The sequence below is a fragment of the Acipenser ruthenus genome, chromosome 4, assembly GCF_902713425.1.
Source record: "Acipenser ruthenus chromosome 4, fAciRut3.2 maternal haplotype, whole genome shotgun sequence".
NCBI classification, from domain to species: Eukaryota; Metazoa; Chordata; class Actinopteri; order Acipenseriformes; family Acipenseridae; genus Acipenser; species Acipenser ruthenus.
Window position 1 is genome coordinate 107475463 of NC_081192.1, and position 14165 is coordinate 107489627.

A 14165-nucleotide genomic window follows, 5' to 3' on the forward strand; every position below is an offset into this window, starting at 1 on the left:
TCAAAAGTACAAAGTTGTCCTTATGAGACTGGCTGTTTGAAGGATGAAATGCCTGTTGTCCCTTGTCAAGACAAGTTGTGTTACTCCATTGTAAAAGCACAGTAAATATTGATCTCGGTAAATTGCCAGCAAGTCAGACCTTCCACTTTGTGAGTGGAGGAGAGAGACATTTGCATTGGCTTTTTGTTTTCTTTGCATTACATTAGTAATACATTATTTTTTTTCTGAGTGATCAGCATTAGCAAATTTTACATTAATACAGTACAGTTGATATTGCACAAAAATGTTAATTACAATTCTAAATGCCATTGTGAAAACAGGCCTACAGACACTGTGCAGAGAAGTCTTTTACAAAAACACATTTTATTAATGCTTGAAAACCAAACTATGGCCATGAAAATCCCTTTCTGTAGGAAACAAACTCAGGGCTGGATTAACAGAGATCCCTGGGTGGGTGGGTGAATAGACTCAGGACTGGATTAATAAAGATCCCTGGGTATGCTGTGAATAGACTCAGGGCTGGATTAACAGAGATCCCTGGGTACGCTGTGAATAGACTCAGGGCTGGATTAACAGAGATCCCTGGGTACGCTGTGAATAGACTCAGGGCTGGATTAACAGAGATCCCTGGGTACGTTGTGAATAGACTCAGGGCTGGATTAACAGAGATCCCTGGGTACGTTGTGAATAGACTCAGGGCTGGATTAACAGAGATCCCTGGGTGGGTGGGTGAATAGATTTAGTCACACACTTCTTCAGGTGAGGGAGAAACTCCATATTTATAAAAAAAAAAAAGTAGGACAAATAGTGGGGATGATTAGGGGCCGTTGTCCAGTAAAATCATTATCCACGCATGTGCACAAGTTGAAGAAATGAACATGCAACAGCAAGGAGCTTCCTTCAATCCAATCAGCTTGGGGCAGTTTGGGGCTTCAGGTATTGTCCGAGGGAACGTTATTTTACTTTTTTATTCTGTTTGTTTTAGGTTCATAACTCTTTATTTAAATAAATAGCCTACTTACATGAGCAATTCAGTCAAATATAAGAAGGCAAAAAGGAAATATTTTGCATTTGTTATGATGTGTTTTAAAATACAATAAAGTAAGAAATGGAGTCAATTTTGCAATAAAACAGCGTCCGGGTGAGCGATTGTGTAATTAAAAGTAAGAATAATAAATCTGAAAACACTTGCAATGAATATAGTCAATCTATAGAGTGCAGAAACTGCATAGGAGTGTGCTTCAACAACTGAAACTATACCTGTTATATTTAACAGATGCCTAATAGATGTGAAGTAGTAAAGTGATTAAGAAATGTGTGGTAGTAAAACCAGGTATAATAATGAAACATAACCCACAGTATGACATTCACAGCACACAGACAGTAGCCTATCATTCAAAAAGCTAGTGCTAACAAAAGCCAATTCCATAATCTTAATTGAGTAACGAGTCTCTGAAATTCACAAATGTTTGCATATTAAGCATGGATTGATCCTGTAATGTTAGGATTACACAACTAGCTGCTACCTTTCGACAGTGTCAATGTCCTTTACAATGCATACACTGTGAAAATTACCCTATAAATACTATAATATATCATAGATTAGATTTGCTTTGAGTATGTTAACAATCTATAGGTTACCTCATACATGATCAGAAATGAAGAGGAACAATGACTGCACGTTCTGAATCTAGACCAGGTAATACACAGCTTAATTACTCTACCTGTCACAGAAAAGCGTTACAAATAACTCAAAATACACTTAGCAATACAATCAGCCTAGAGGGGGCTGCTGTACATTGTTGCTGTTTAGCAAACATTCTATTAAAGTACTAGTGGACCTATAGGAATATTAGTAAACTGCTTGTTCCCATGCAGGGGATCAACAGTTTGGGGTTGTCACTCATTTTAGTTTGCAGCAGCCAATGATTGGAATGAGTTTCAAATCACAACGGTTCATATCTGAGGTTACTTTTAGCCGTAGGGTCAACTCATTCCTGACTGACATGTGGTTTTATGTTCTCTGATTGATTCTGTGTTTTTCAACTCCTTATTTCTTGTGTTTCATGTTGTTTGCTGTGGTAGTGGGAGCCTCTTAACAGCTCATCATTGTGAATGAGAATTTGTTCTCAATCGACTCATCTGGATAAATAAAGGTTTTTATTGATTGATTGATCAGTAAGTGGCTTTTAAATGTATTAAAAAAAAAACAATTGAGGTTTTTATTTGTGGGCGCAATTAACTGTCATCATGAGAACCATAGAGAGAAACAAAAACAACATTTTACATTTTAAATTATCTTATTTTTTCGCCTATTGTGTTAAAAACTTGCACCTGTACTCAGAGTACTTGAAATGTGTCTGATCGATCCAAGCACAGGGTGATGTTGTATATGACTGACACACTTCAATGCAGAACCACTGACACTTACCGTGCATATCTGAGAAAAAGCTGAAGTATGCTGGACATTGCCTCAGAACCACCTCCCCAACCTTGGCTGAGGGCCAGCAGGTGATGTTATCCCACATTCCTGTGCATCCTACAGAAAGAGAGCACACCATATCATTCAATAAACCTGATGTGCATCCTACAGAAAGAGAGCACACCATATCATTCAATGAACCTGCTTGTGCATCCTACAGAAGAGAGCACACCATATCATTCAATAAACCTGCTTGTGCATCCTACAGAAAGAGAGCACACCATATCATTCAATAAACCTGCTTGTGCATCCTACAGAAAGAGAGCACACCATATCATTCAATAAACCTGCTTGTGCATCCTACAGAAAGAGAGCACACCATATCATTCAATAAACCTGCTTGTGCATCCTACAGAAAGAGAGCACACCATATCATTCAATGAACCTGCTTGTGCATCCTACAGAAAGAGAGCACACCATATCATTCAATAAACCTGCTTGTGCATCCTACAGAAAGAGAGCACACCATATCATTCAATAAACCTGCTTGTGCATCCTACAGAAAGAGAGCACACCATATCATTCAATAAACCTGATGTGCATCCTACAGAAAGAGAGCACACCATATCATTCAATGAACCTGCTTGTGCATCCTACAGAAAGAGAGCACACCATATCATTCAATAAACCTGCTTGTGCATCCTACAGAAAGAGAGCACACCATATCATTCAATGAACCTGCTTGTGCATCCTACAGAAAGAGAGCACACCATATCATTCAATAAACCTGCTTGTGCATCCTACAGAAAGAGAGCACACCATATCATTCAATGAACCTGCTTGTGCATCCTACAGAAAGAGAGCACACCATATCATTCAATGAACCTGCTTGTGCATCCTACAGAAAGAGAGCACACCATATCATTCAATGAACCTGCTTGTGCATCCTACAGAAAGAGAGCACACCATATCATTCAATGAACCTGCTTGTGCATCCTACAGAAAGAGAGCACACCATATCATTCAATAAACCTGATGTGCATCCTACAGAAAGAGAGCACACCATATCATTCAATAAACCTGCTTGTGCATCCTACAGAAAGAGAGCACACCATATCATTCAATAAACCTGCTTGTGCATCCTACAGAAAGAGAGCACACCATATCATTCAATGAACCTGCTTGTGCATCCTACAGAAGAGAGCACACCATATCATTCAATGAACCTGCTTGTGCATCCTACAGAAAGAGAGCACACCATATCATTCAATGAACCTGCTTGTGCATCCTACAGAAAGAGAGCACACCATATCATTCAATGAACCTGCTTGAGGTCTCTCTTTGAACTAGAGGTGCTAATGAGACACATTCTACGCAGGGGAGTGAGTGACGCATTGAGCTTTATAGTATCTATGACACCAGCTGACCTCAATTGCTATTTCATTACAATGCTGATTACAGTACAGATTATCTATCTATCTATCTATCTATCTATCTATCTATCTATCTATCTATCTATCTATCTATAATTTTACTGACCAACAATTCTTAAAGCCAATGTGTTGTTGCCCGGCACCTATCTAACATTTCTGGGGAAACTGAAATGCCTTTAGAATTTGTATCTGCTATTTTGAAGCAGGTTGTTAGGAGGTCAGCTTGAAGGAACCACATTCACATGACATTGCCAGCTGTAATGTTGTAACTGGTTTCAAATACTGTGAGAGAAAGAGCCGTCAGCTTCACCAACGCTGACTATGGCTCAAGGAAACATCTGCAAATTATACAGCAATTAGAAAAAGGAAAGATACTTGCTTACAATAGATACAGGTAGAGGTTAGTGAGAAAGTAATATGCAAAATTAAAATTATTATTATTATTATTATTATTATTAATAATAATAATAATAATAATAATAATAATAATAATAATAATAATAATAATAATAATAATAATAATAATAATAATAATAATAATGTTGACTTGTGTGCCTATGGGGTTCCTTGGGGGGGCTACATTACCAGTACATCCACAAAGGGTCTGCTCCATTCTTTATATGTATATCTTTCAAAAGCCTCATATAAACTCTTAGCAGCTAATATGATTTGGAATGGAGACAGAGATTGAGGTTAATTGGGAATCTATCTGGAATAGTTTAGGCTTGGCTTCTAGGAGCCCTAATCATCAGCTGATTCACTTTAACTTCTTTCATATGAGGCTTGCCCCTACCCCTGCCTGTTCTCTATGACCCTAGGGCACCCTCGGCACCTTTCTACATATGGTTTGGGAATGCCCGGCTGTAGCTTTATTCTGGGAGCGGGTTTCCTCTACTTTTTCAACTATATTTGGAGGGTAGTCAATTGCTCCGCTCTGGTTCTTTTATTGAGCGATGATTCATCTCTTATCTCCACAGCAGAAACGCATTTTGTTGCCTGGCCTCACTGCAGTGAAGAACATGGCTGCTCTGTGTTGGCAGCCGCCACAATCCCTTCCCTGGCACCAATGGGTTCTAACGTTCATTGCTATAATTTACTCATAGCTCTCTATCGCTCGGATCCACGGTGCCAGGGAACAGACGATTAATGCCTGGAAATGCAAGGCTGATCTTGTGAAGCCGTTGTTAAATCCAGACTAATTTATATCTCTGGGGTCCTTGTGGAGGGTAGTGGGAGGGAGGGAGAGAGCCACCCGGGAGGGAGAGAGCTTCCCGGGATGGGAGAGAGGGAGCCAGCCATCCGGGGGGGAGAGAGGGAGGGAGGGAGCCAGCCACCCGGGAGGGAGGGAGGGAGCCAGCCACCCGGGAGGGAGTGTGGGAGGGAGCCAGCCAGCCAGGAGGGAGGGAGGGTGGGAGGGAGCCAGCCACCCGGGAGGGAGGGAGGGTGGGAGGGAGCCACCAGGGAGAGAGAGAGAGAGGAAGGGAGCCACCCGGGAGGGAGGGAGGGAGGGAGCCACCCGGGAGGGGAGAGAGGGAGGGAGGGAGGGAGATAGCCACCCGGGAGGGAGAGAGCGAGCCATCCAGGAGGGAAAAGAAAATGGGGATCTCATTGGTTCTCTTTTTTTATATATATATGTGTATCTGTATTGTTATTTCTATATCAGTTCCTCAATAAAAAACATTGGTCACAAAAATAATCCTCCTCCTCCTCCTCTAGACATACAAAAGCATTACAATTTGTGCACCGGCTTACTGAAAGAAGCGGATTCTTATTCAACACCTTTCCTGTGCAGATAAGGCAAGACATACGAAGAGTTTGCAAATCAATCTTGCAACACATTTCCTAGTTGTTGGCTTATTCAGATCACTCGCCTCCTGCACATAATTGCTTTTCTGCTTGAACTGCAGCAGAATCTAAAAGTGTATTTTCTACTTCAGTAATAAAGGAGCAAAAACAATAGGTGCAATAGGCTTACATTGCTTTCAGATAAAATGAGTTTTAAACCAGCTTGAATTTTACCAATGTTGGAGGTGACATTGTATATAAATCTATTTATTTTATATATTTTTTTGCATTTTAAAAAATGTAGTAGTCGCCAGTTTTTCTTTTGTTGTTTTTTTTTTACAATCTTTTTCTCCCAATTTAGAATAGCCAATTATTTTTAGGCTCAGCTCACCGCTACCACCCCTGCACTGACTCGGGAGGGCGAAGACGAACACATGCTGTCCTCCGAAGCGTGTGCCGTCAGCCAAACACTTCTTTTCACACTGCGGGCCCACCATGCAGCCATCTCAGAGCTACAGCATCGGAGGACAACGCAGCTCTAGGCAGCTTACAGGCAGGTCTGCAGGCGCCCGGCCAGACTACAGGGGTCGCTGGTGCGCGATGAGCCGAGGACACCCTGACCAACCTGAGCCCTTCCCACCCCTGGGTGGCGCTCGGCCAGTTGTGCGTCGCCCCCTGGGAGCTCCCGTCCACGGCGTTTGTAACCTTTAGCAGATGCGCCAATCAGGAGCCCTTATCAATCTAGTTTATGACATCTTTAATATCACAGTAACAATAACGATGGACCAACCAATATTAGTCTGTCATGATTGTAGGCAGGGTATAAAAGAAGGTCCAGTCCACTCCAGATTTGAAATTAGATTTCTTTAGTTTATAGAAGTGTTCATATAAGTGTGCATATTTAAAACTTTCTGCCTGTGCACTTAATCAAATCATACTTTAAAGTTAAAACAACTGCTTTAATCTGGAATTGAACTAAAAACAAAAATCAAAAGCTGCCCGAAATATGCCAGTGAATCTGCAGTGCAGTCATGCTGCATTAATCTGTGCCAGTGAATCTGCAGTGCAGTCATGCTGCATTAATCTGTGCCAGTGGATCCGCAGTGCAGTCATGCTGCATTAATCTGTGCCAGTGAATCCACAGTGCAGTGAGCTCTGGAGTGGTCTGACAATCCAGTAGCATCCTTACCATAAACAGCGGAAATATTTTCAGATTCCACCGTTCTCACGCAGTCCTCCCGTTCCCTCTCGATATCCAGCATGATGGTACACTCGGGGGGTAAGGTCAGCACCTTTAGAAACAGGTATACACAGATCACACTGTAGATATGACTTGTAGAGTGCTTCTTTAATAACAGATACACACAGATCACACTGTAGATATGACTTGCAGTGTGCTTCTTTAATTACAGATACACACAGATAACACTGTAGATATGACGTGTAGTGTGTTTGTAAAAGGAAGTGGCGGATCATCATAAGAAAGTCAAAAAGGAAGTTTAAATACCAAGTGAGAGATAGAAATGCGCATTGACAAGGGGGCGAAAACCAATTCCAAAAAGTTTTTCGAATATTATAACAGCAAGAGAACATTCAAGGAGGAATTAAAATGTCTATGAGATACAAATGGCAACATCATAGATGAAGAGAAAAAAATAGCAAATATATTAAATTACTTTTCACAAGTTTTTTTTTTTACAAAGGTGGATACGGACAACATGCCCGACATGTCGACCTGTTCCTATCCAGTTTTAAATAACTTTAGCATAACAGAGGCAGAAGTGTTAAAGGGACTAGTAGCTCTTAAAATAAACAAATCCCCTGGGCCAGATGAGATCCTCCCAATAGTACTCAAATAAATGAAAGAAGTTATTTACAAACCGCTAACCAAGATCATGCAACAGTCTCTTGACACAGGGGTTGGGCTGACAGACTGGAGAATTGCAAACGTAATACCGATCCAGAAAAAGGTAGACAAAACCGAACCAGGTAACTACAGACCAATAAGCCTGACTTCTATTATATGTAAACTTATGGAAACTATAATAAGATCCAAAATGGAAAATTACCTATATGGTAACAATATCCTGGGAGATGGTCAGCATGGTTTTAGGGAAAGGAGATCATGTCTGTCTAACCTGCCTGATTTTTTTGAGGATGCAACATCGACAGTGGATAATTGCAAAGCATATGACATGGTTTATTCAGATTTCCAGAAAACTTTTGACAAAGTCCTGCCTAAAAGATTAATTCTCAAACTGAACGCAGTAGGGATTCAAGGAAATGCATGCACATGGATTAGGGAGTGGTTAACAAGTAGAAAACAGAAAGTACTGATTAGAGGAGAAACCTCAAAATGGAGCGAGGTAACCAGTGGTGTACCACAGGGATCAGTATTAGGTCCTCTGCTATTCCTAATCTAGATTAATGATTTAGATTCTGGTATAGTAAGCAAACTCGTTATATTTGCAGACAACAAAAAAATAGTAGGAGTGGCAAACACTGTTGCAGTAGCAGCATTCAAAATGATCTAGACAGCATTCAGAACTGGGCAGACACATGGCAAATGACATTTAATAGAGAAAAGTGTAAAGTATTGCACGCAGGCAATAAAAATGTGCATTATGAATACCATACAGGAGATACTGACATTGAAGAAGAAATCTATGAAAAATATATAGGATTTTATCTTGACACATCTGGACAATGTGGGGAAGTTATTAAAAAAGGGCAACAAAATGCTCGGATATATAGTGAAAAGTGTTGAATTTAAATCAAGGGAAGTAATGTTAAAACTTTGCAATGCATTAGTAAGATCTCATCTAGATTATTGTGTTCAGTTCTGGTCACCTCGTTACAAAAAGGATATTGCTGCTCTAGAAAGAGTGCAAAGTAGAGCGACCAGAATTATTCCTGGTTTAAAAGGCATGGCATATGCAGACAGACTAAAAGAATTGAATCTATTCAGTCTTGAACAAAGAAGGTGACGCGGCGATCTGATTCAAACATTCAAAATTCTAAAAGGTTCAATAAGCTACTAACACCCAAACGAGCCAGATGGGCCGAATGGCCTCCTCTTGTTTGTAAACTTTCTTATCTGTGTTAACCATGTATCGTGGGTGGCTTCTGGTTAGCCTCCAGCTCTAGCACCTGTTTCATACATCGAAACCACAGACAACTGTTGAAGTTTTGTTAAAGACGACCACTGCTTTTTTTAAGCAGGTTTACATTCTTTCTGCAATAGGCTTTCTCAGGTTATTCAAACCTGCAAGGTATTGCAATGCAATGAATAGTGCCCCATCTACTTGGAAACCCTGTGGTTTGTGTTGAGAGGTGCAGCTTCAAGGATATAGTAGCATCACACCATGGACACTGATAGGAAGTCTAACAGCAGACGTGAATGCAGGATGCTTTAGTGCTGTGTGCTGAAATTGACATGTCTTTCATTTCAGGTCATTCTATGTATACTTTTGCATTACAGAGATAGGGCAGCAGTGTGGAGTAGTGGTTAGGACTCTGGACTCTTGACCGGAGGGTCGTGGGTTCAATCCCTGGTAGGGGACACTGCTGCTGTACCCTTGAGCAAGGTACTTTACCTAGATTGCTCCAGTTAAAACCCAACTGTATAAATGGGTAATTGTATGTAAAAATAATGTGATATCTTGCAACAATTGTAAGTCGCCCTGGATAAGGGCGTCTGCTAAGAAATAAATAATGATAATAATAATACAGAGAATTTACAGACAATGCGTGTGGACCACACACAGGCATTTGCTTTTCATTGTTTTTAGGCAATTCTCATTGAAATGGGTCATTTGGAACACTGCAACGTCACAACACGTGTTTAACGTTCTCGTCTCAAACGAGCTTAGTAGTGTTTGCAAGAAACAGGATGATCGTTTTATAATGTTCAATTAAAGTAACAATCCCTGTGTGGGTGGATCCTGTACAACATTATATAAAAGCATTTCATGAATGCCCTTGACTTATAAAGAGGCTGGTTTAGTAGATGTGGATCACGAGAAACACACACCTGTTCCAGACAGTGCTCAAGGTACTACAATTCATACTGGATTCCTGTTATCAGAGAAGTAAACCCTTTCATTTCAAAACGCTGTGCTGCTAAACTGATGAAAAGAATGCCAGTCACAACTCTTTATATCAGTGAGGTTTCAGCACAGCTTATTGATTTCAAACAGCAGGGATCGGACTACTTACACTGCTTAATTCAGATGTTCAAATAGATGTTCAATTCTGGATTCTGGATGCAAAACTGTGTCAGCCCTGAGCCACAAAATAATAAGTGTACATTCATTTTAAAATACCTGAACTATGGTTACATTTAAATTCCTAAAGAACATGTCGTTCTTCCTCTTTGAAACCTGTTTGGTCACAAAGCATTTGATTAAGTGCAGCTGTGCATGTAAAACCCTTAAATACAACATTTGAGGTGAGAGAACAGTCCTTATATAACACTTACTAAAACCCCGTGCCTACGGGTCAGCGAGTATACTCTCGCACTTACTAAAACCCCGTGCCTACGAGTCAGCGAGTATACTCTTGCACTCACTAAAACCCTGTGCCTACAGGTCAGCGAGTATACTCTCGCACTTACTAAAACCCCGTGCCTACAGGTCAGCGAGTATACTCTCGCACTTACTAAAACCCTGTGCCTACAGGTCAGCGAGTATACTCTCGCACTTACTAAAACCCCGTGCCTACAGGTCAGTGAGTATACTCTCGCACTTACTGTAGCATAAAGTCAACACTGCTGCTCTGACCTAAGCTATTACAATTGTACACATCTTTGTAAAAACTCAAACACCAGACTGCTCAACTGGTTATACAAACCACAGATTACAGTTTGTCATCCTGCGGTAGTTCTGTTTGAGAAACGAGCAACATGTTGTTTCTTCGGGTCTCAAAGAAAGCAAAAATAACTTCATCACCGGTTGAAGTGACTAAAACTAATAGAAAATCTCCTCGCAGCAGCCTTTTTTAGTTTTCTTATTACTAACACAAATTCTACTAGAGGCCCCAGTAGATTTTGTAGTGAAATGTTATGTTTTAGCAAGACATCCTACTGGTATAACATCCGCCTTTTTGAGGGCAATGTCGTCTGCAGTAGCCACAACGACAGAGCAGTATTAACACTACGACTACTGATACTATTATGATTAGTAGTAGTAGTAGTCGTAGTAGTAGTTTTCCAGTTACAGAAATGACACTTGTCTTGGCCATTACCCTAGTCACATTAACATGATTATTGATTACAGTTAAAGCGCCTTTATACAAACTACCGACACATCAACGGTTGTCAATCAGGAAAAAAAAGACAAACAAATGACCACATAACAAATGTACATTAGTGTTCGCAATTGACCTAATGATCAAGCTAAATGAATTCTGTATGGTGAAGTTATGATACTCAACAAACAGGAATCAGAAAACACAGAGCTACTCACAGAAGAAAGAAAGCACTGTAGACTTAGTGCAAGGATCGGAATGTGTGAAGTATCCATTTTCTTTCAGCTTTTAGAAAATACTTCTTTATTCCAGTCGTTTTCTGCACAGTTGTGTTTCCAGTCCAGACCGAGTTTAAAAGAACGTTAAACCAGCAGCTCAGTTCAGTATATTTGACAACCAGTATCTTCTCGTGTTTGTTTTGGTATGAGTCACATTCTTCAAGGAAGTTGGTCACAAAATAAAGCACGAATCTGTCATCATGATACTGCGCTCTGTCTCAGTAAGTCCCGCAAGTCCTCCGCAGAAGGCTCCTTCTTCAATCCCTTCTTACTGCACAGACGCTGTTCCCTGAAGCCGGCCCTCACTTCATTAAAAACACTGGACCACTTGTCCCAATTGAAGGGTTGTAAGCAAGAAAAATGCGTGCTGTCCACACCCTGCCAGAAGCCCATGGGGGTGGGACAGGGGTGTTCACAGGTGAAGTTCCAGTAGCCACGCAATGCTAATGCACGTGGAGAAGACAATCCCGAGCAACAGAAATGACCGCATATATTCAGAGAGCACCTCGAGGCTTTGCTTGTGTAGTACGCAGATATCTTAACATCGAAGAAAGCCCTCAGGTAGTGAATGCACAGTTCAGTTTACAACCCAGCTGTCCTTCCAAAATTTTTCTTTTCCGCTGTTGCCAGGAGAAGCCCCTGCAGTTAGCGTGTATATCTATAGAGTTTGTCCTTAAAAGAGATTGTACTGTCATTTGCATCAGTTAATAGCAAATAATGCAAGGCAGTAGTCTTTGAGATTGGAATTGATTTAGTAGAACTAGCCCGCTTATTCACGAGGTACACCGAGCTCGGTTTGTCAGTTTGTCCGGTTTCAGTTTTTGTAACATGTTTTCCTAACCTTTCTTTTTATTTCAAGAAGGATTTGTATAATTAGAGTATATACTATATAACTGCCCCTACAGACATGCAACACATGTTCGTTCAGGAGAAGCGTGTTACTCATCTGTGAAAGTGTATGTTTGGAATAGCCTACTTTTTAAATATATAAAAACCTGGACACAAGTATAATTTATAAATACGTATTTATATTTCATGAGAGGTTAAAAAAAGACAACATCACATAATTTACTGAAAGCATGTCAAGAATGTAGGCAATGGAATCAGTTTATGTAACTAAAAAAAGGTTGTACGTTTTGTATTTTGATATTACCGTGTGTTGCATAATAATATGTAGCTAATGTGTGAGTAACTTGGGCTAAATTCTGGTTGCTTTATGATTTTTTTGTGAATATACCATTAAAATACATAGTTGAATAAGATGTCAATACAACATTCGGTTTTGTAAATGCTTACAATGGAACAAATTCAAGTGCAGGTTTTTCAAGGACTGGTTTAGTTGAGACATAACCTTATAAAAACCCAAATCATCCCCTGAATCATCACTAAAATAATGACATATCAATACCTATATTTATAATCAATGAATCCCTGCCAGAAAAGTCTGATTCTCCAGAATCAGATGCCAGTTACTCTGCCAACAATTATTCATCTTCGTCTTGAAATAAAATTCTGTAGAGTGGAAACATTTCTATTATTGTGTGCATATTTATTTATTTATTTATTTATAGAGCGCTTTTTATACAAGAGTATCGCAAAGCACTGTACAGTACAAAGCAGAAAAAAAGAACAAACCACAATACATGTGTATAGCATGTCACACGTACAACTGCCACAGTCAGACCATTTAAATAACAGTATACGCATAATACAAAAGCAGCAATTTTAAAGTTACATTAAAACCCACTAAGATAAGACAGCCGTTTTTATAAAAGTGCGTTTTTAGTCTTGACATGAAAACTGTAACAGTCCCAGCTTCCTTCATAAACGAAGTCAGAGCATTCCATAATTTAGGAGCTGTACAAAAAAAAGCCCTACCTCCAGTGTTGCTTTTGTTGACCCTAGGAATAACCAGCAGCCCTGCATCCTGTGATCTCAGAGTGAGGTTTGGAAGATACAGGGTCAGTAACTTTTACAAATAACTAGGTGCTGATCCATTCAGGACCTTGTAAGTTAACAGCAAAATCTTCAAATCGATTCTATACTGAACAGGGAGCCAGTGTAAAGAGGCCAACATGGGTAATATGTTCACTTTTCCTGGTTTTACTCAGAATTCTAGGGGCGGTGTTCTGAACAAGCTGCAAGCAGAATTCCACATGCTTTGTTACACCAGAAAAAAGTGCATTACAATAATTGAGTCTAGATGAAACAAAGGCATGCATTCTCTCCGCATCAGATACGGAAATAATTGGTCACCGTTTGGTTATATTTCTCAAATGGTAAAAAGTAACTTCCCTAATATGAGTCTCAAATAAGAGATCAGGATCAAAGATGACCCCTAAGCTCTTAATTTCTAGTTTAAGTATTAATGAGAGACTGCAAGGGTCAAGCTCATGTAATCCGACATTTCCTTTTAGTTGGTTCTGTGATCCCACTAGAAATTCCTGGCTTTAGGGACAAATATAGCTGGGTATCATCATCATAGCAATGGAAATTCACTCCGTGTCTGCGGATAACGTCACCTAATGGTAGCATATATAATTAAAACATATCAATTTCTGTCCATAAACAGTAAGCATATTGTGACAAACCCAGGGTGAGCTTACCACATGCAGGACCGTCTTCACTTGTCTTTTGTGTGAAAGGAACAGTCCTGCACACAAGCACAGGTAGGGTTTCAACTGGGCAGGCCTGTATGTTTATTTTAAACTCCAAAAGCAAAATAAACAAACCCAAAACCTAACTCCTTCCAGGAGTGCTAACTAAACTGTTGCATGTGTAAACTATACTGGACAGCTAAGCTGTTTCCTGGTCACACAAAACCCCAACATTTATTGTTTAGAAGTGGATCACAAACACTGTACCTTTTCTCTCTGGTTCCAGCTCCCTGGAAGTCTCTTCTAATGGAGCCCTGAGCTCTCCTTTTATCGGATGTGGCTGCTCCCAATTATCACCAATTGTTCAATTAAGGAGCAGCTACATTCTCACATGTTATATCAG

The 14165-nt window shown here is 40.1% G+C and overlaps 1 protein-coding gene across 2 annotated transcripts in view; it reads right to left on the minus strand.

Moving 5' to 3' along the window:
- The window catches only part of LOC117399302 (vasoactive intestinal polypeptide receptor-like), a 92504-nt gene extending 80663 nt beyond the window's left edge, over positions 1 to 11841 (minus strand). Inside the window, exons 1-3 of one of the 2 annotated variants that reach the window (XM_033998398.3) lie at positions 11106 to 11841; positions 6830 to 6932; positions 2432 to 2539 (exon numbers count right to left, since the gene is read on the minus strand). In XM_033998398.3, coding sequence (XP_033854289.1) covers positions 2432 to 2539; positions 6830 to 6932; positions 11106 to 11162 — 268 coding nt within the window. In that variant the 5' untranslated portion in view covers positions 11163 to 11841. The remainder of the gene's footprint in view (positions 1 to 2431; positions 2540 to 6829; positions 6933 to 11105) is intronic. The other variant, XM_033998399.3, reaches the window with a different exon arrangement.
- Positions 11842 to 14165: the final 2324 nt, after the last annotated feature.